The sequence below is a fragment of the Rhinolophus ferrumequinum genome, chromosome 23, assembly GCF_004115265.2.
Source record: "Rhinolophus ferrumequinum isolate MPI-CBG mRhiFer1 chromosome 23, mRhiFer1_v1.p, whole genome shotgun sequence".
In the NCBI taxonomy this organism is placed as follows: domain Eukaryota; kingdom Metazoa; phylum Chordata; class Mammalia; order Chiroptera; family Rhinolophidae; genus Rhinolophus; species Rhinolophus ferrumequinum.
Genome location: NC_046306.1, coordinates 11984515 through 12006476, shown reverse-complemented (window position 1 = coordinate 12006476; position 21962 = coordinate 11984515). Strand labels below are relative to the sequence as shown.

Sequence of the window (21962 nt, the reverse complement as noted above, 5' to 3'; positions counted from 1 at the left end):
AGCCAAGCCCTGGGCAGCACATACGGCCTGTGAGGACCCCCTCTCTTTCAGCCCCTCACTGGCCCTCCCTTTCCATGTCTGTCCCTACAGACTGGGCAGTCGTCCCCAGCTCTGCCCTTGGCTGAGTCATCTCTCCGGAGTCCCCAGGCCTGGCTCAGGGCCTGGCATGGAGGAGGAGTTGGGTAAATGTTTGTGGTGTTAAATTGGCCCTGTCTCAAGCTCTTCACCACCTCCACATCTGAGGAGCCCCAGGGAAGGGGCTGCAAGGAGAGATGAAAGAAGGTGAGAAGCAGGTTTCAAAGTTGGCCCTTTCCTGCAGATAAAAGCAGGAGGGAAGGGAAGGGAAAGGAGGGAGGAGGGAGACTGAGAGGGGTGTGGAGAGCGACATTTGAGAGGAGGGGTGCAGGCAGACAGGAGCCCTGACCTGGGAGGCAAGGAGTTGGCTCCTACTCCTGGTTCATTCCCTGTGAAAGCCGGGGGAAGCCTCCTCCCCTCGCTGAATCTCCGTCTCCTGACAAACATGGGTGATAATGGCCCCCCTGGAGAAGTCTGGGGCAGGCCAGAGGTTGAGGGGGAGGCTGAAAGACTATACAGACAGCCCTGGGGAAGGGCGGTGGGGGAGTACAGAGGCAGGGTGGTGTGGGCAGTGAGAAGGGTGGAGGCGCCCAGACATCTGGACCTCTGGAAGAGCCTGAGCCCCTCAGCCTGCCCTTGAGGACCGGCAGACTTCGCTTTTGCTGCCTCATCTCCTTAGTCCACGGCAGCTATCACAGTCTGCTCTTCTCCACGTCTACCCCTCCTCTGCCTCCATACGTCTGCACAAACTGTTCCTCTGCCCGGAATGCCCTTCCCCTCGTATTTACACCTGACCAGACCCAGGTACCCAGCTCAGTTTAATTCCTGTCTCTTCTAGGAAGTCTTTCCAGACCCCTGAGGTTATCTCCCAGTCTGGGAGCCCAACGCAGAATGGCATCTTTGTGTCGTTATCTGGGGCTGCCACACAAGGTTGCACAGGCTGTGCACTGCACAAGTTCAAGAGAGCCATTCACACGGATGACGATGAGAATGTTACCCACTGGGACTGTGTACTGCAGAGATGCTCACACTAACTTCCCTTCCCACTCCCTCCAGTGCTCGGCACGGAGCTGGGCACATAGTTGGCTCAGAGATCACTCACTGACCACGTACAGGGGTTGGAGGGCGGGAGCGGGGCCTCCAGAAACTCTTTCCCATCTGTCCAATGATAGCCATTCCTCCCACCCCGGCCCTCCTCCTCTGGATCAGTTTGTCCTACAACCCTTTGTCCTTTCTCTTCTATCTGACCTTCTTCCAACCAGGGCCACAATCAGGGGCTCCCCAACCTCCACAGCCCCTAAATCCTTCCAGGGACACTAACAGTGCTACCACACCCCTCCCCTCTGCTCTGCCTCTCGCTCTCCCTGTGTCTGGTTCTACTTCTCTCTCTTTCTGACTTTCTCTCCAAGCCTCCTCTCTGTTTCTACATTGCCAGGTAGGTCCCTTTGTCTCTCGTAGTTACTCTTATTCTCTTTCCACCAGCTCGCCTCTTTCTCTGATCGGTGCCTCTCATTGGTGGTCTCTCCACATCTCCGTGAGTCTCTCTCTCTCTCTCTGTCTCTTTCCCCAATTGTTGTTTTTACATTTCATTCACTCATCACGCAGTCAGTGAGTGTCCACCACGTGGTGGGCATTGGGCCAGGCCCTCAGGGGATAGTGGTGAACACATAGACATAAATCCTTACCCTCGCGGAGCTTATCTTTTCGTGGGAGAGGCAGTGATCAGAAAAGAGGCAGTATGTTCGGTCGTGATGAAGGCTAATGAGGACCCAGGATAAGGAGGAAGAGGATACCGAGAGGTGGGGTGGGGTGGACATTTTAGAAAGAGTGGTCAGGGGCGGCCTCACTGAGAAGGTGACTCATGTGCAAAGACCCGGAGGAAGAGAGAGGACTAATTGTGGCCATAGTAAGGGGAGAACATTCTAGGCAGAAGGATCAGCAGTTGTAAAGGCCCTGAGGTAGAGGTGAGCTTGGTTCATTTGTGGAGCTGCGAGGAGGTCAGCATGACTGAGCAGAGTGAACCAGGGGGAGGAGGGTAGTGGGGGGTGAGGTGTGAGAGGTTTCAATGAGGACACTGCCACCCAGGGTCTCGGGATCATTGTGAGGGCTTGTTCTTTTATTCTGAGCCAGAGAGGTGCCTTTGGAGCAGACGAGAGCCGGGCTCTGGTTTACATTTGGGAATGATCAGTCTGGCTCCTATGCCCATTCTCCGTTAAAGGGGGACAAAGACAGAAGCAGGGAGACCAGAGAGCGGGAAGCTGCAGTAATCCAGGCAAGAGAAAGCGGTGGCCTGGCCCAGGGGGTGGCAGTGGAAGGGTGAGAAGGGGTCAGATTCTGGATACATTGTTAAAGTGGAGATGACAGGATTTGCTGAAGGCTTGGAGGGGGGTGAGAGAAAGACAGGAGTCAGGATATCTCCCACAAGTTTGACAAAACAACTGGAAGGATGGAGTGGTGGTGTTGTTTTGGTGGTTTGACCAGGAGCTAATGTCTGAACGTGATGAGTTTGAGGTGTCTAGTGGCGATCCAGGGAAGCTGCTGAGAACCAGAGGGGGGCAAGACTGTGGAATGGGGGTCAGAGGCATATGGGTGGACTAGCTGAGAGCCCCGAAAGCGCCACGTGGACAGAGAGAGGAGGACCCAGGCTGAGCTTGGCTCCCTCTGCTGTGTCAGTCACACTTGGTTCTCCCTCCTTGACCTGAGGCCCTGGTCTCTCCGTGACTGTTCTCACAGCTGGTTCCTTTGTCTCAAAACCCCAGCTGTGTCCTGTGACCATGTCTCTACCCCCTCCCCCATCCTGTCTTCTCCTTTCCTCTCCGCCAGACCTCCCTCCCCCTCTCCCTGCAGTCTGTGCGCAGAACCGTGGCGGGATAGCAGGCAGCAGGCGTCGGCCCCGGGCGGGGGTCTCACCGGACGGGCCGGTTGGCGGCGTCGGGGTCCCGCGCAGTCACCACGCCGACCAGGGAGCCCACCTGCGCGTCCTCCTGCACCTCCAGGAGGCCAGAGGGCGGCCGGAACTCGGGGGGCTCATCCACGTCGGTCACGGCCACGCGCACGATCGCCTGGTCGCGGAACGTGCCCAGGTCAGCGAAGCGGGGGTCCAGAAACTTGTTGAGGGCCTCCAGGACCACGGTGTGCACCGGCTGGGACTCGAAGTCTAGGCTCTGGGGAGGGAGCAGAGGTCTGGTGAGCGGGAGGGGGTCTGCTGGGATACTGCCAGACCCCAAGTCAGGGAGGGAGGTGAGCTCAGACTGGGCGGGGCTCGCCCAAGGTCGCAGACTCCGCAGGGGCACCGGGAAGAGACTCAGACCAGCCCTCTCTGGTTACAGGTGGAGACAATGAGGTCCTTAGGGGGACAGTCTTGCCTAGGGACATAGAGCCTCTCAGGGCTAACCGATACTGACATCCTGCCTTTCACCACCCAGCACAGTATGTTGGGGCATTTCATTAATTTATTAATTTACAAAGCGCTTACTATGTGCCAGTGCTTTAAATACATGAACTTACCTAATTTTCAACACCCCCAAGAGGCTTGTAGTATTATCTCATTTTACACACAAGGAAATGGAGGTCCAGAAGGCTCTGTGGCTTGCCCAAGGTCACTTAGCAGGCAGTCACTGGCAGAGGCAGGATTCAAACCCAGACAGTGTGGCTCCCAAGTCCTGGCCCTTAATCCCACGAGAGGAAAGGGCACTGGCTCTGCTGTTGACCAGCTGTGCGTCCTCGGGCAATCTATTTAGCCTCTCTGGGCCTCCGTTGGGAGGATTAAATGCAACGTAAGCAGCAGCAGCTAATGCCAGTTCAGTCTGATAAGCCAGGCTGCCTTAGAGCTTTCCTGGAGATCTGGCTAAACCCACGCTGAGCCTTGCTTCTCGTCAGGGAGTGTTAATGGGTGACCTTCTGATGAATGAGCTCCACGGCTGCATGTTGGCTATGGCTTTCTTAAGACAATGCTTTAGAGCAGGGGTGTCCAAACTGTGGCCCGCGGGCCAACTGCGCCCGCGATCCATTGTTAATTGGCCCGCAGCAAATTCCAAAAATATATTTAGTTTACTTAAATAAACCAGGTGAGGCGATACGTACTTCACCTCGAGTGAGTGGCCCGGCTGTTTGTGTATTTTACCGCATACGGCCCTTGGTGAAAAATGTTGAAAAAAGTTTGGACATCCCTGCTTTAGAGCAAAGAGGAATTGCAATGGTGGGGTTGCAGGCCCTTCAGTTGTGTGGAAGGGAGGCTATCTGAAGGAAAGGGTGATCTTCCTAGAGACCTGCCCTGTGAGAGGAAGGGACCCTCCCTTTCTCTCAGAACCTCCCACCCCCACCTTCTCCAGCAGTTAAAAAGGGCCACCTCCTTTCTTGGTCCTGTTGCCTGGGAAATCAGGATGCAGGGAGGCAGGCTGTGGCCTGGCCTGGGAGTGAGCGATGGGTTCTGGAGCCAGGTCATCAATCAGGCGGGGCTCTACTCCCTGAGCCAGTGCTGATTCCACAGAGACACCTCAGGCGCCAGTGCTGGAGCCAGCAGGAGGGCTCCCCACCCCAGCAGGAGAGGGAGGAGGGGGTAGCACTGGGGGTGAGAGCAAGTGCTGTGCTGGTGTCCCAAAGTTGGGCATGGAGCCAGATTCTGCCGCTCTGTGATGTTGCTCCCCTCTGGGCCTCCAATTCCCCATCTGTGAAATGGGCTCATCTTACAGTGAGGACAAATGGAGATCAGAAGATTGAAAACCACATAATGCTTATAAGGGTGGATTCTGGAGCCAGGCTGCCTGGGCCCACATCCCTACTCTGCTCTGCAAGATGCATGACCTTGGATGCAAATTACTGAACTTCTCAGGGCCTATGAAATAGGCAATAATAGTACCTCAGAGGGTTGTTGTGGGGATGGAATGAGTTAATACATGGAAAGCAGTTCAAGGGCACCTGGCACGTTGTAAACCCTATTATAACTGTCAGCTGTCATATTATTATCCTCTGGGGAGTAGTTGAAGAAAGTGGGAGTTTTCTCTCTTCATACCCTCAAGGCCAGGTAGAAAGTAGGTCCTAATGTGCTTATTGAGTGAAGGGTCGTAAGGGGCAGATGTTTCCGTGGGTCGCAGAAGGCAGAGCCCAGGCTGATGGAAGCAGATTTAGGTTTAGCTGACTGGAGGAGGAAGAGCTGGGCAATGGCAGGGAGTGAGCATCCCATCCCTGGAGGTGTCCAAAGACCTACAACCATCTGAGGGCCAGTGCGAGGGATTTAGGCCTCCCGTGGGAGAGCAGGAGTGGAGTGGGCAGTCTCAAAGACCTGCACAGTCCTGAGTTGCCAAGCCCGTGACCAAGTCTTGGAAGGTGGATTTTTGCTTCTTTATTTGACCGCCATCCCCTCCCCCAGAGGGATCACTGAGTTTGCACTTTTGGCTTCTGGTTCCTGGGCAAGCCAGTGGGTGAGGAAGACCATTAAACTCAGGGAGGAGAGAGCTTAGAGTCATCAGACCTGGGTTCAAATCCCAACTCTACCCTTTACAGGTGTGACTTTGGGCATCGCCCTTTACCTCTCTGAGCCTGTTTTCTCACTTGGAAAAATGGGCATAAAGACGTCTCCTTCAGGTTAAAACAAAATGATGTGGGGTGAAGGCCCTGGTGTGGACGTGAAGTAGCACGCTGCAGTGATGGAAAGCACTGATTCAAATCTGGACTGAATCCGGGCTCTGACAACTAGCTGTGTAACCTTGGACAAGTCACTCAACCTCATGGGGCCTCATTTCTCACTTGTAAAAGGGAATGAAACCATCAGCATTTTCTCAGGTTGGTCCTGGGTTTCTAGAGAGAACTAATCTCTGGAGTGGAGAGGGGTGGGGTCTTGGGCTGCTCAGAGGCCTCCCTGACTCCATCCCCGGGGGCCTACCTCCCCCCATCCATCTGGGGGTAGCCGCACCTTCTGCACTACGATGATGGCCTCCTGAGTGTCGCTGTCCGTGGTGACCTTGAACACATGGCCACCACTGCCGCTCTCCTCCTTGAGGTGGTAAGTCATGTCCGTGTTCTCACCCACGTCTGAGTCCTCGGCCTTCACTCGTCCCACGGCCGTGCCAATGGGGGCTGACTCCTGAATGCTGAACTGGTACATCTCTGTAGGGGAGATGGCTGTGAGCAGGGATGGGGGCATCCCATACCCCAACTTCCACCAGTTCTAGGGGAGCGGGGTCCAGAAGGGCTCCAGGGAGGGCAGTACCTACAAAGGGCTCCCAGCTTGGCCAGGGTGGTGCTGGGACAGGTGTATCTTCTGCAGAAATGTGGGAGGCAGTGCAAAGAGGAAGGTCCCAACTCTGACCCTGATTGATTTGGGAAAGTGTCTGCAGTTCCTTGGGCCTCAGCTTCCCCATCTGCCCAGTGGGAAGGGCAGAGGAGCACAGGCGTCAAAGCTCTGTGGTCAGTCCTGGCTGTGTGATCCTGAGATTTGGTTCCTTCATCCGTAGAATGGGAATCATAACAGTGCCTTCCTAACACTGTATTGTTACCAGGATTAACCTATCACGTTGGTGCAAAAGTAACTGCGGTTTTTTTGCAATTATTTTTAACCTGTTAAATCGGGGTTACCTTTGCACCAACCTGTAAAATGCTTAGTACAGTGCCGAGCACAAGGCAGTTAGTCAACAAATGGATCAAATGGTATTAAAACGGTGGGGCTTCAGGCGGGTTTTTCTCTTGCGTCAATGTGAACGACACTGAGTCCTGCCTATCTGCATACTTATTGAGCAGCTGTGATGTCCCCCATGCAGTGCTAGGCACCGGGGTTACAGCGATAAGCAAAACAGATCAAAATTCCAGTCCCCACACTGCTTTCCTCTTAATGGAAAGACAAAGACATTAAACAATTACATCAGTGAGACATACAGTATGTCAAATGGTGATGCATACTTGGGAGAAAAATAAAGCACAAGAAGGGAATGGGGAGTGCTGACAAGGGTGTGTGTGGAGTTTTAAATAGGGTGATCAAGAAAGGCCGTGCTGAGAAGATGACATTTTTGCAAAAGACCGAGGGAGGTGAGGGAGTGAGCCAAGCAGCTATTTGGGAAAGAGAATTCCAGACAGAGGGAACAGCAGGTGCAAAGGCCCTGAGGTGGGTGTGATGCCTGGCGTGTTTGAAGAATGGCAAGATGACCATTGTGGCTAGAGGGGCGAAGCAGATGGAAAACCAGAAGGAATGAGGTCAGCGGGAACGCGAATAGCACCCTGCTCTCTCCTCTCAGCGCCAAGGTTGAGGGGAGGGTGATTTGCTAAACGATGGGCTCGTGCAGATGAAGCAGTGGCTGTGGAGGTGGGGATTATCTCTTGGGTTCCCCACACAGGTCTGGATACCCCCGTATGTGGACTTTCTCACACAGTAGCTGGGCGGCCTCTTTCTAAAACACAAGCTGATCATGCCACTTCCCTGCTTTCATCCTTTCCGTAGTTCCCCACTGCCTTTCTGATGGCGTTTTACGAGCCCCTTGGCGGGGCCCTCTAAGATGCTGGCTGCCTGGCCCCTGCTGACTCCCAAAGCCTCATCACCCCATTTCCCCACCCCAACTCTGGCTTCAGCCAGGCTGACGTTCTTGTAATTCCTTCGGTGTGACTTGCTGGGTCTCACCTCCAGGCATCCCCTCTCTTTATTCGCCTCTCTGCCTTGGCCTCCCCAATTACCATACCTCTTTTAGTCTCACAGAAAGTCACCTCCTCCAGGGAACCTTCTCAGACCTCCAGGCTCTGCGCCTGTGTGCCCAGGGCCCCCACCGTATCCCATGGTAAGAATTATTGCGTTTCCCTGTCACGTTCTGTTTATTCTCTCTCTCTCTTCTCTCCCTCTCCCCGCTCCTCTCTGTCTCTTGGGTATGAGTTTCTGGGACCACGTCTCTTACTCATCAGGCATTCTCAGTGCCTGGCAGAACACCAGACTGGCACATAAAAGAAATGTGTGAGTGATTAGTGAGTGAATGAATGAAAAGCAGCACGAGGGACCGGTGTACACGCAGCAGATGAACACAAATGAAAGAGTCTGACAATACCAAGTGTTGGCGAGGATGTGGTACAACGGACACATGCATGGCTTCATGGTGGAAGACAGTTTGGCTTTATTTGGTAAAGTTGAAGATGAGTATGTCCCATGAGCCAGCTATTCTGCTCCGCTGTATAAGCACGAGAGAAATGTGTACAGAAAGGCACGAGGAGACGGGCGACAACACCCCAAGCAGTGTCCTCCATAATAGCCTCCCACTGGAAACATTCCAAATGTCCATCGACAGTAGATGAGATAAACAGTGGACCACTATACAGCACTGAAAATGAATGAATTATAGCTACAAACAACAACATACGAGTTCACAAACATCATTTTGAGAGAAAAAAGCAAGACACAAATATTTTGTATTATATGATTCCATTTAGATAAAGTGAAAACCAGGGGAAATGGAACTCTCAGGTTAGGTTATACACACACAGCTGAATGGAACCTAAGGAAAAGCGCGGAGGTAATGATGACAACAGATTTTGGTTAATTCTGGAGGAAGGGTCGGGGAGAAGTGATGATCGGGAAAGCGCCTGTGGGGTTTTCTGGGGTCCTGATTGGTGGTTACAGGAGTTCGATTTACATTGATACTGCTATTTTACACCCTTCTATTTGCGGGCTATATTTCACAATAAGAAAATGTTGAAAATAAATATGGAATGAAGAATGAATAAATAAGAGTCTTCCTGGGGTCCGGGCACCTTTTCTCTTCTTTGTCCCATCCCTTCCAGCTCAGAGCTGGCACAATTGGGTGGCCCCCACCCCTCTACCTGGTGCTTTCAAGCTTCCCCATAGTGGGTGGGGTTGGGCTGCGGGAGCAAGTTGTGGGCTGGCTTCTGTGCCAGGTTCCTCATGATGGGTAGTGGCTGGCGGGCTCTGCCTACCCCGCCTCCGTGTCTGGGTTGAGGCTAGGCTGTGATGCCGCTGCGTTCTCAGCTAAGGGATTAGATTCCCTTATCTCGTGGGGGTCAGTCCCCTGTGGCGGGGCCTAATGTGAGAGCAGCAGACCTTGAGTAATGACTTGCCTGATAGGAACCAGCCCAGCTCCCCGAAGCATTTAGTCTCTGCCAGCCTTGGCGGCTTCCTAGGCGCAGCTCGCGGCCTGGGTCTGGGACAGAGGGGCTGTCTGGGCTGATGAAGAGGTGGGGAACTGGGCCAGAGAGCCCCCAGCCCCTGCTGTGCCAGGAGAGGCAGAGAGTGGAAAGACCTCATAATTCAGAAGCACCGTATCCTGCCCTCAAGGTTCAGAGGAGGAGGGAAATACCTGTCACTCCAAACCTCAGCTCCCCCAGGCATAATTATGGTGTCCCTCGGCCTGGGTGTGGCTGCAGCCTCTGTCCATCCCCCCCTCCATCCCCCAGCTGCACGCTAGGGTCAGTGGCAGATCATATGCAGTACGCAGGATGGGGTGTGTACAAGGGCCATGAGAGGTTCAGGTGGGTGGACAGGTAGGGGCTCACTGTTGGCAGGAAGCAAGGTGAGGGGTGGGAAGGTAATGATATTCCTTGGGTGTATGGAAAATCTGACAACTATAGGGTCCTGCTCTGCAAGACGCATAATTAGAGCAGGGCTGGGGTGAGTGGCTGACTTGGGTGGGTAGACAGACAGACAGATGGGAGCCCCTCTTTTTGTGGGAAGCCAGAAGTGAACTTGGGGTCAGTGGATGGCTTGGAGGATGAACAGACACCTGCAGAGCCCCCCCCCCATGAAAGCCCAATAGGAGGGGTGCTGGGGTTCAGTGGGTGGCTCTGGTGGGCTAACAGACACAGATGTGGTCTCCTCCCTCTGGGAAGACCTCACTCACTCTGTGGGAAACGGGGAGGGTTGTCATTGACATCAGTGACCACGATGGTGACGGTCGTGGAGCCTGAGAGGCCGCCCAGCTGGCCCGCCATGTCTGTGGCCTGGATCACCACCTCGTAGCGCTCCTGGCTCTCGCGGTCGAGGTCAGGCACAGCTGTCCGGATCACGCCTGTGGGTGAGGGAGGGTAAGGCCCAGGATGCCCGCACCAGCCGCACTGCTGGCTGATACGAAGACCCCTGCACGGGTAGAGGACGGCTCATTCAAGTTCAGGGGGTGGGGTCGGTGGAAGCACAGAAAACATGGTCGTGGCCACAGCACAGGTGCAAGGGTCAGCAGCCATCACACGCAGTATGAGGCCATCACACGCAGTATAAGGTCCACGCAGTATGGAGTCACGCTCACCTCTACACACAGGTAGGTATGTCTCACATACGTATGGACTGCACACAGACGTGCACGTACGCGATCACACAGGCCCGTGCTCACTAACACACACTCATTCTCACTCACATCCCTCCACGATTACGTCATCCCCTGGCCCTTGGAGCCCCAGCCTCTGGCCCCCAGCTTGGCAGCAGATTCTCTGTCCAGGCCTGAGCTAATGGCTGAACAGACAATCCTTCAAGCTGTTAATGGACGTGGGGGTGGAGGAACGGCAGGATGGGGTGACTGCAAGATGAATTCTGCTGAGGCGAAGGCTGTATTTCTTGTCTCCCTGCCAGTGGGAGACCAGGGTGGAGGTGGGAGACCAGGGTGGAGAGGGGAGTTGATGAGGCATTCAGAGCCCCCCCAGGACCCACTCCAGCCTGCCGAGCGCCAGGTGGTGACAGGTGGTGCCCAAGGCCTGAGTGCCATGTGGAGTCATGCACCAGCAGCCCCACGATGTGCCCCATAAAACCCAATCCCTGTGTCCTGATGTCCCCAAGCAGCCTTCAGACTCCAATAAAGGCAATGGAATGGGAGAAAAGGCTGCAGCGTGTGTGTGTGTGTGTGTGTGTGTGTGTGTAGCTAGGGGAGCTGGGGGGGCACCTAGGGGGTGGCCTCGCTTTGGTGAGACCACGTGGAGAAATGGCATGTTTACTCTGTCTAATCAAGATTCACACAGACCCTCTATCAGTGGCCTTTGAGACTCCTCAGTAGGCCCCTTCCTGACCCCTACTTTGCCAGAACTGGTCTCCCCAAGAAGAGGGGAGTCTTGGAAGCCTTGGAAGCAGATGAGCTTTGGATCAACGCTAGATCTGCTGTTTTTTTGGCCAGGTGACTTGAGCAAATCTCTTCACCTCTCTGAACCTCAGTTTCCTCATCTGTAAAATGGGACAACCACAAAACCTCACTACAAGAACAGGATTTCTCAACCTCAGCACTATGGACGTTTTGGCAGGACAATGCTACCCACTAGATGTCAGTATCAGCACCTTCCCCACCAACCCCAGTTCCAAAAATGTCTTTAGACATTGCCAAATGGACTTGGTGGCAAAATCAGTTCAGAACCACTGGTATACAATTTCATCTCCTAGAACTACATGTGACAGTAACGACAGTCACTAACATTGATGAGCATTAACTGTGGGCCTGGCACTATTCTAAGCACCTGAAGTGAACTGCCTCATTTAATCCTCTCAACACCCTGTGAGGAAGGTGCTGTGATTATCCCTATTTTACAGATGGGGACATGAAGGTACAGAGAGGCTAAGTACTTGCCTAAGGTCACACATATAGAAAGGATACAACCGGATTCAAGCAGCCACTCTGGGGCCAGAGTCCATGCTTTCAACTGCCCTGCCCAGCCTGCCTTGTATCTCCTGCCTCACCCATCACCAGGGACAAGGGCCTTTGACAGAGGGATGTCACTTATGTGGTCCTGTCTCAGCTTCTGGAATATCCTCCTTGCTCTACTCAGTCCTTACCAAGCCATTTTTTCAATCATGCAGCAGGCTGCCCCTCACATGCTGCACCTCAACACTGGTTTTGTGAGGGGGGCGCCCTTCTGGGGATGGGGCAGGGCCCAGGGTCTGTTAGCCAAGTCTTTGTAGCTGGTCTGTTAGCTGTTGCGGCCCTGCCTACCAGGGGCTGTACTGGGAAGATGGCCTGTTGTACCCTCTGCCCCTTGGAAGGAGGAAAAGAGGAGAAGGGGAAGAAAGAGGAGAGGATAAAGGATGAAGGAAACAGAGAGGGAAGAAGAGAGAAGAAAAGGGACCTGGGGAAAGAGACAGACCAAAACCTAGTGAGAGCTGGGGAGAAAGAGACATGAGGAGAGAGACATGCATATGGGGACAGAGGTAGAGCAAGAAGGAGAGGTGAGGGAGATGGAGGCGGAGACCTATAGAGAGAGAAAAAGAGAGAAGGAAAGAGGGGAGCAGTAAAGCCGGAGAGAAACACACGTACACACCCAGAAGGGGACAGTAAGAGAGAGATCAGTGGAGAGAGATGGAGACCAAGAGAGAGATAAACAAACTAAACATTCCCACAGACAGTAGAGAGGCAGAGGGACAGGAAGGGGTGAAGACATGTGGGGGCAGGGAGGAAAGGAGAGGGAAGACAGACAGGTTGACAGAGGCATGGCCACCAGGCCAGAGACTGGGAGGCCCTGAGTGAACGAGGCAGAAAGGCAGGGAGGGGGCCCGACTGCATGCTAAGCTTTGTGTGTGTCACTTTATGTGTAGGATCTCACTGAAAGTAGAGGTTGGTGATGGAATTTGGGGCCTATATGAACTTGTGTACCAAAAGCTCAGGACCCAAGCTCTGAGTGGGGTTTGGAGCAGGGGTCTGAGATGGGGGAGGAGCCACACCCATGTGCTGGCCTCCTTGCTGGCCCTGCCACTTTTAGCTCTAGAGGAACTGGGGACACTGAACTCTTCTCTCTGGGAAACGGGTCATGAAGCCCTGTAGAGTGTGTGATCAGATGCCATCTCTGGGTGACCAGGAGGCCTCTAGACCCTGCCCCAGGGTTACACTCAGTGACAGGTTGCTATGGTTACAGTTCCCAATGAATCATACCTCTGGGAATCCATGCCATGGATTGTCCCCTCCCATACTGACTCTGGCCTTGGCCATGCGACTTGCTTTGGCCAATGGGACATCAGCAAGTGTGACAAAAGCAGAGACCTGATAAGCCCTTGTGCACTGGAGCCTGTCCTCTTGGAACCCTGAGACCACCATGCTGTGTAGAAGCCCAGGATGAAAGGCCTGGCGGGAGAGGCCCAGTCATGCCAGCTGTCCTAGTTGATCTGCCAGCTGACTATTGCCATGTGAGTGACCCCAACAAACCAACAGAATTGTGACAAGTAATAAATCATTGCTGTTTTAAACCACCATGTTGGGGGCAGTGAGTTATACCATAACTGATAGAGAAATTGAGTTCTGGCTCATTCCTCTCCTGGGTGTACTCATAAAGCTGCATTTAACTAGAGGGTCAGATGGCTGGAAGGTGGCCTCTTGTACATGCCTGGCAGTTCACCCTGTCTGAACCTTCTCTCGTCCTCCAGCAGGTTGGGCTGGCTTCCTCATACGGCGGTCTCAGGACCATGTTCCAGGAGACAGAGGGAAAGCGTCAAGGTCTCTTAAGACCTAAGTTGGGAATTTAGAGAACATCACTTCTGCTACATTCTGTTGGCCAAAGCAGTCACAAGCCTGACCCAAATTCACGGGGTGGGAGGAATGGCAAAGTCACTTCACTACGAGGACTGTTTAGGGATGGCAGGAGCTGACAGCATAGCTTGCTACTTACTACATTCCAGTCCCCACTCTGCCTTCCAATGCTGGAAGAGGCATCCTCAGGCTGGTGCATCCCGGGGGGCGTGGGGTAAGATTCCCGAATCAGCTCGTGGAGTTGTCCTTGAAACCTTCTCGCTCTGCACATTCATTCATTTATTAAACCCTTACTGAAGGCCTACTATGTGCAGGAGCTACAGAGTCAGATGTAAGGCAGTGCAAAAAAGAGGGACTTTGGAGTCAGACAGATATGGTGCAAGACGTCTTTCCACCTTTCACCTGATATCTGACCTTGGGCAGATTCTTGAGCTTCTCTGAGCTTCAGTTTCCTATTTTATACAATGGGGATACTTAGTTGATAGGGCTGATGGGAGGATGAAATGAGATGAGGGTTCCAGAGGGTTCCAGCAACAGGGCTCACATTTTGGAGATGCCTCGCTGATCCCCGTCCTCAACTCCTGGGTTGCGTACCCCATAAATAAGTTCCACGAGGGCAGAGATCCACTGGGCTTGTTCATCATCTTATCTATAGGGTCTGGCACATAGTAGGTATTCAATCAACATTTTGACTGCCTGACCTTCTCCCACGGACTCTCTGTCCTATGTTGCACAGCCTGTAGTTGTCTGTTTGTTTCTGGCTTCTCCATTGGTTTCCCCCATGTGCACAAGAGGGATAAGAATACCCATCTCACGTGGAGTTCATTCATTCAGCAACTCTTTATTGAGTGCCTACTATGTGCCGGGCTCTGCCCATGAGGGCAGAAACCAGGTCTAGTTCAACATCCTGACCTGGGATCTGGCACTTAGAAGGTGCTCAACAAAGGTTAGTTTCATCCCCTCCCAGGAAAACGGACATCTCTGGCCCAGCTGAGAATGTCAGCGGATACTTGACGTCTCTGAGCGAGTCTTTCTATTCTTGTCGGGGTGGTGGTGGGCAGGGCTGGTAATTAGAACCTGGCCATGGCTCCCTGTGGCCTTGTTCTCACCCATCACCCCCAGTTCCAGCTGTGGTCCTTGCCACCCCACTGTCCCCTCCAAATGCTGCAGAAGGGGTCCTGGAGCCCGAGTGATACCTCATTAGCCTACAAATGCCATTCCTGTCACTTGCTGGCAGGGGGGCTTGCTGGCAGGCCTGGCCTTTAAAACGTACACATGAATTCCTCCTCTGGCACTGGGCACCCCGCCTCCTCCCTTCCCTCACACCTTCCTCTCAGGCCCCGTTCCGGCTCTGCTCCCTGCTATCTGCACAGCAAGAACAGACTGTACCTCGCAGCAGCTGCTAAATATAGACCCGCATCAGTGGAATATTCCTGGCTGGGGAAATGGAGCTGGGGCTGGGAAAGGCACTGGGGCGGCTCTTGTAGTGGGGCTGAAGGCAAAGGGAGGAAAAATATGGCCCTGCCGGGGAAATGTGAACAAAGAACCTTTTCAGGCCGAGAAAGTTGAGGGACCCTAGAACAAGGACCCCACTAATACCTTCACCTATCTTGGCTGGGGCCCACTTTCTGGCTTCTTGGGAACTAACTGTTCCTGCCCTCCTAGGCTCCATGGCCCCCCACTTTCCCCTTCCTCCTGACCCTCTGCAATGGGGGAGGCCCTTCCTTACAACCTGGGGGTCCTCCTCCCTTTCTTGGAGTCTGATCCTTCATCTGCCCACTCCTGCCACCTCCCAGACTCCGTCTCGGCCCTTTCCTTATTTCTCTGTTTTGTCTCTTCCTCCCCCATCTCCTGCCCCCCAAAAGCTGATCAACTCTAAGGGCCCCACCTCCTGAGGCTTCTTCACCATCATCATCTTCATCCTCTTGGTTTCCATTTACGTACCAAGTATTGCGCTGAGCACTTCACGCACTCACTGTTCCCTTGGCCTGCAAGCTCTCTCCTAGATACGGAGTGGCTTCCACCCTCACTTCACTCAGTTCTCTGCCCCAAGGTCCCCTCCCCAGGAAGGCCTGTCCTGAGTTCATCATCTAAGTCTGCTCTCCTACCCTGTTTTATGTTCCTTCCTAGAACTCATTGCCACTTGACATTGTATGCTCGCATGCTTATTTCCTGTATTCTCAAGGGCAGGCTCTTGGATTTGCCTACTGCTGCATCCCGAGGGCCTAGAGCAGAGCCCGGCACATAGTAGGCACTCAATAAAGAGTTGCTGAATGAATGAACTCCTCCATGTGAGATGGGTATTCTTATCCCTCTTGTGCACGTGGGGGAAACCAAAACTTACAGAGCCCCAACCATTCTTGGAGCTCCACGCCCATATTTCAGATGGCTCTCTACATGTGTCTTTCCTTCTCTTCCTCTCATCTTAAAGCCAATATGGTTAAAACTGGATTAATTAGCTATGCACCAGATCGCAGGGCACATTCACTAATTCCTTGGCTCCTAGATAGTTTTCTTAATCCACATTCCTTCTGTTTCTGTAGATGGTATCTTTCCCCTCCAAGCCCTAAAGTTAGGAATCCCCAGGTGCCTCCCGCAATCTAGTCCTTTACATTCATCCAGGCTCCCAAGGTTTGTCCTCCTCAGGATCTCACTGTCAGCCCTCATACTTCCTCCTTAGCACCTCAACTAACCCACACAATCAATCCTACATCATCTCTGGCCCCCTAACTAGATGAGGCAGGTTAAGGAGTCTGGTTGGGTGCTGAGAAGGGCACAGGCTTCGGTGTTTGTCCTTTGGGGCTCTCTGCTGGGTACCTACCCCGGGTTCCTGGGTCTCCCTGAATTCAGTTCCTGCCTCCAAGCCATGCTATACAGCAGCAGCCCGAGGGATCTTGTTAAAATGAAAACCTGAGCATGTCACTTCCCTGCTTCAAAGTCATCAATGAACCCACAGTGTCAGTGAGGAGGAGGGTGAGGCGGGCTCCCTCTATGTGGCTCTCGGGAGTGCTGTCTGGTACATTTTGGCATTATCTATCCAGATTCCAAATAAATGCACGTGCTCTTTGACCTAGCTTTCCACTTCCCGAAAATTATCCTGCAGATATACTCACACGCGCACAAAATGATATATGTACGAGGTTATTCACTGTAGCATTGTTCGTTGTAGCAAAAGATTGGAAAGACCATAAGTGTCCATCAATAGGGGACTGGTGAAACAAATGTTTGTGTATCCACAACATCTGTTAAATAAAAGAATGAGAAAGCTCTTTATGTACTGATATGGAATAATCTTCAGATGTATTGGTAAGCAAAAAAGGCAAGCAGGGTATACAGTGTTTTATAGCTACCATTTGGGTAAAAAAAAAAAGTGAAACAAATTCATGTACCTATTTTCTTGTACATGTATAGAATAGCTCTGGAAAGATACACAAGAAAATTACATTGGTTGCCTTGGAGACACAGACTGGTGACTGGGGGACTGCAAGGGGTAAAGACTTCCACTAAACACCCATTTGGACTTTTTGAATTTTGAACCTTGAAATATATTTTCGATTTAAAAATAACTTAGTAGTTTTCAAGTGAATGAATCCAAGATCTTGTAAGATATATACACCAAGTGACTACCTTTGGGGCTGTAATTACTGGGGAGAGGGTAGGAAGCACTTTAAAATATAATATTTTATATATATATATATTTATATCTATATATCTTTAATGTTTGAATGTTCTCTAAAATGTCTTAGTTTTGCAAGGAGAAAAAAATGATGAAGATGTTACGTGCAAGAAAATATAATGATAACTGTGCTCGTAGACTGGACTCCTCAACCCCCGTCTTCCAAACCAAACAAAACAAACACCCCAAATGCAAATCCATCAAATACCCGCCTCCCCCTTTGCCCAGAGAATAAAACCCAAGCTCTGTGGCCTGGCTCACACACTCTGCACAATCAGGCACTCCCGCCAGCCTCTCCGCATTACCTCTCCACACCCCGGCTTCCCCTATCCTGAGGTGCTCACAATTCTCCTCATGCGTCAGGCTGTTCTCTTTCTCTCAATTCTGCCTGCACCATGCATGCCCTCTGCCTGGAATGCCCTTCTCTGAATCTCTGTCTGGCCAACACCTTATCCTTTGGAGACGCTGCTACAACCTCCAAGAACCTTGCATCTTAATTGTCCATGAAGATGCCTGGCCCCCTGCCCCCACCTGACTGTGAGCCCCATGATGGCATTTGTCCCCTTAACCCAGGGACAGTGAAAGCACCACAGTTGGAATTGGCAGCCATTCCCAGCTGTGCGACCTTGAGTGAGCCATGTCACTGTTCCGAGCCTCAGTCTCCTCCTTCTGTCCTTCCTGCCACTCTCACAAGGCCCCTCAGAGATGGAATCGGTTTCTAAATTAGGAGTGAAGGGGGCCATGGAGGGTGGGGGTGCTGCACCCTTGTTTAGTGGTGTTGGGGGAGGGCAAGTAAGCAAGGAAGCCATTCTTCCTTGATAGTCTGTGTCTTCCCGTCAGATCCTTACCAACTGCCCTTTGCACAGAACTTTCACAACTGCTGTAAAGGTGCCCTTCACCAACCGTCATCCCCTTCTCCCCAAATTACACTTATGACCGACCCTATAAGGGCTGCAGATCTGTCTGCCTCAGTTTAGCTCCAAGGACAAGGGGGCGCTACATTAAAATCTGTGAAGTCCTTTCAGGACGCCCTTAGTGATCGCCTCTTGCCTTTGTTTTTCTGCCAGTCTTTCAGGTGACCTGCCCGCTACCCCCCATTCTTTTCTGTTCCTCAGTTCTCTCTTGCCTGGCTGCCCCTCCCTCTCTGCGACCCTGGGGTCTCCTGAAGCTGGCAAGACGCTTTCGTGTCCTCTGTCCTACTCAGCGCTGTTTGGTTAGAAGGCAGAGAGCAGACCTCTGGCTGTGGTCCTCGGCTCGCCTACTCCGACCCCGCCTCGTGCATCACTCCTCTGGCTCCGCCCCGGCCCCGCCCCTTTGTCCCGTCCCCTCTCCTCACCGGTCTTGGGGTCCACGGTGAAGTGGTGCTCTCCATCCAGCACGCTGTACACCAGCCGGGCGCTGCTGCCGTACGTGGGGTCATCCGCATCCGAAGCCATCACCTGCATCACAGACGTGCCTGGGCCCGGGGGACCAAGCAATACAGGGGTCACCTGGGGCCTCTGAGCTGGTCCTCCCCACCGCTCCCCTCCCCCAAGGAAGCTGGGAGAGAAGACTCAGGCTGGAGGTCACTGTAGCCAGTCCCCTCACCGTCCCCATCCCCACACCGACTCTCTCAACCTGCTTCCTGATCTGGGGCAGTCCTGGTGGCTGCATGACCATGGAGTCAGAGCTGGATTCAAATGTCTCCTCCGTGGTTCCCGGCTGTAGGACTGGCGGCGGAAGGCAGCCTCTCTGCATCTCAGTTTCCTCCTCAGCAAAATGGGGAAAATCCTAGTCCTTGGTTCATGAGGGAATGCATTCTACCCTCCCAGGGCAAAAGGGACGCAAAGCCGCCTCTCTCTCAGTGGGTGGTGGCCATGGTCATTTTCACCGGTTTAAAGTCAGAGTTAGAGCTAGGAGTGGAAATCAGGCACCTGACTCCCCAGACAGGCGTCTTTCTACCCACCCCAGCCCCTCTGGGTTTCTCAAAGGAATTCTGCCTCCTTCCTCCCTACACCCCTCACCCCCTTACCTCCCTCAGCCCATCCTGCCATGGTGTGGACGAGGAGGGGAGCCCCAATTCATTGGGGCTCAGAGGCCAGTGTCTCGGTCCCTGAAGAAGAATGGCAGTGCCAGCTTTCCCTTTGGGAAGTACTTGGCTGTGGGCCCTGGTGCCCTCATTGCCCCTCCCCGCCCCCTGCCCATAGTCCCCGCCCACAGACACACACACACACTTCTCCTCATGCTCTGCACGTAGGCTGCTGGGGAGAGTATAAATTGGATAAAAGTCCATCAAACAGCAGCAATTAAGTTATTGATTTTCGACGCTGCCTCATTAAACTGGGAGCTTCTCTTGGCCTGTCCCAGAGATGGCTCTAATTTGACATCATGTTCAATTTGACGAAAGCAGGGCTTGGGACGTGAGGCTGGATAGGATGGGGGTGAAGGTTAGGGTGGGGGAGGGGTTGAACGGGGCGGGGCAGGAAAGCCGTCTGGTCCATCTGAACCTTCTTAGAAAGAAGGGGTGAGGTGAAAGACCCCAGAGGGAGTCTTGAGCCTTAGAATAGAACCCAAGGGGGATAAGACTCAGACCTCACTTTAAGGAGTTGCTCTCTTTTGAGAGCCCTGCGTGTGAGGAGATAGGGCTCAGGCCTGCCGAGGTTCTGGGAGGGGCGCTCCCAGGGCTGGGTTGCGCTCTCTGGGCCAGCAGGGCAACGTACTGGGAGGGGGAGGCCAGTTCCCCGCCTAGCTAATGAGTGAGGCTCTGGAAGTGCTACTGCAGCAATTCTAAGCCCAGCCTGCCGCCCGCCTCTCCCGCCTCCAGCCTGGGGCCCTCGATCATTTCAGACAGACACATGTATTTATTTTTCACTCTTTTGCATTTCTCATTTCCCTCTCATGTCCCGCCTCCCCTCCCAAGCCTCCTAAACCGGCCCTGCAATGCGCCTCTCTCTTTGGTGGCTCCAGCTCCATGTCAATCATGTGAGTTGCCAGGAGAAGCTGGGGAAGAGATTCGGGCAAGCCTCTTGATGCTTGGTGCCAAGGGGTCTCTCATCAGGGCCTAGGGCATGATCCCAGGTGCCTTCACCCATTTTATAGAGAGAGGAGAAAGGAATCAACTACTGAATACCTATTACATGCCTGGCTTCACCGCCACTTCAATTCATCATTTGTGATCCTCATAGCATCTCGGAGAGACAGAATGGGCCCCTCCAAATTACACGTGAGGAAACAGGTACAACAGCAGAAAAGACGACCGGCAGCAGAGAGTCGAGGAAGTGGTGGGGTTTGAACCCAGGACTCTCTGAGGCCAAAGTCCTGGGCGTCAGAGTCAGCACAGGCACAGTGTGTGTCCGGGCACGGTGACCCGATGTACTGGATCACACTCAGTGATGACTCTGCCCCTTATTAGCAGTGTGACCTCCGGCATGTCACAGAATCCTTTGTCCCTCAATTTTCTCATTTGTGAAATGAGGGTGATGGTACTACCAAACTCGTGGGATCGGTTTGAGAATTCAAATAGATTTCCATTTTCCAGCACCGAGGCTAGTGGCTGGCCCATGCTAAGAAGTCAATAAATGCAGGTTGTTGTTTTCGAATCAGGAGGCACTGCATGCCAGCATACAATGGCACAATCGTGCCTCCCTAACAGACATCCTGAAATGGGAGAAGATACATAACGCATCAGGCTCATGGTGGGTGCTCAATAAACAGTGGCTGTTGTAACTGCTATGAAAGAGGGTCTCTCTGACACTTCCTTCTGCACGTTCCCTCCATCCTCTGGGCAAGGTACAATGCCAGGCTGAGCGACTCCCCAGGGACATGGCTGAGCTCTCTCTCTCTCCCTGGCTGCCTCCCAGGGACTCCCGCGGGGATGATGGAATCATTCCCCCAATCTGGGATTCTTTATTGCAGCCATTACAGCTAATGTCTACATGTGGGGATGGTGAAGGGTCAGATTCACAACTGGTTCTCCAGACCCATACCCCCTTCCACCATTTTCGGAAGCTCCCCAGAATTGACAGAAAGAAGGGTTCCAGATTTGTGGCTGCTGGGGCACCACCTTGAGGTGACCCCCCTCCCCAGGTTCAGCAATTTGCATTTTATAATGCCCCACCGTGTCCATTCTCTCCTTCTGCCCTCACGCCATCTCTACGATATGACGCAGTGGTGTGCTGGTAAATGTTTAACCATCGGCTCAAGGGGGTGGAGGGGCAGAGAGGAATGCCCTGCTTTATAGGGTTTGCTGATTTCTATGGCGCAAAGATGCCCACCATGGCCAATTGCAAGCTACCAATGTGATATCAAGAGGCTCACAAAACTCCTGAAAATCAATATTTGGCTCTTGTGAGCTGATACGAGATAACGCCAGTCCCATCTTCCATCATTCCCATTTTACAGATGAGGAAACTGGTATGCATAGTGAAGAGTGAAAATGTGAATTAATAATGAATAATAATGAAACCATTATTATATATCATTATTCAATGATAAAGATGGAGTCTGTGTATTGAATGACTCCTTTGTGCTAGGTAGTATGATAAGCCCTTTATGTATATTACCTTATGGAATTTATATAATAACCCTTGAAGTAAGGTTTATTAAGATTTTCACTGTACAGATGTGGAAATGGAGACTGAGTGAAGTTAAGTAATTAAATACTTTGTGCCCTCATTTGTGAAATGAGGGTGATAATACTACCAACCTCGCAGGATTGTTGTGAGCACTCAAATAGATTTCCATGTTCAGAACCGAGGACAATGCCTGGCTAAATTCACCTGGCAAGGAAATAGGACATGCAGGATTCAAAGCCAGGTCGA

General features: G+C 52.6%; 1 protein-coding gene across 2 annotated transcripts in view; it reads right to left on the bottom strand.

The window, feature by feature from the left end:
- The window catches only part of CDH22 (cadherin 22), a 123101-nt gene that overhangs the window by 28534 nt on the left and 72605 nt on the right, over window positions 1–21962 (bottom strand). For both annotated transcript variants that reach the window (XM_033095197.1, XM_033095199.1), the window contains 4 exons: window positions 18500–18619; window positions 9900–10067; window positions 5987–6180; window positions 2986–3239 (listed from right to left, as the gene is read on the bottom strand). In XM_033095197.1, the coding sequence (XP_032951088.1) occupies window positions 2986–3239; window positions 5987–6180; window positions 9900–10067; window positions 18500–18619 (736 nt within the window). The remainder of the gene's footprint in view (window positions 1–2985; window positions 3240–5986; window positions 6181–9899; window positions 10068–18499; window positions 18620–21962) is intronic.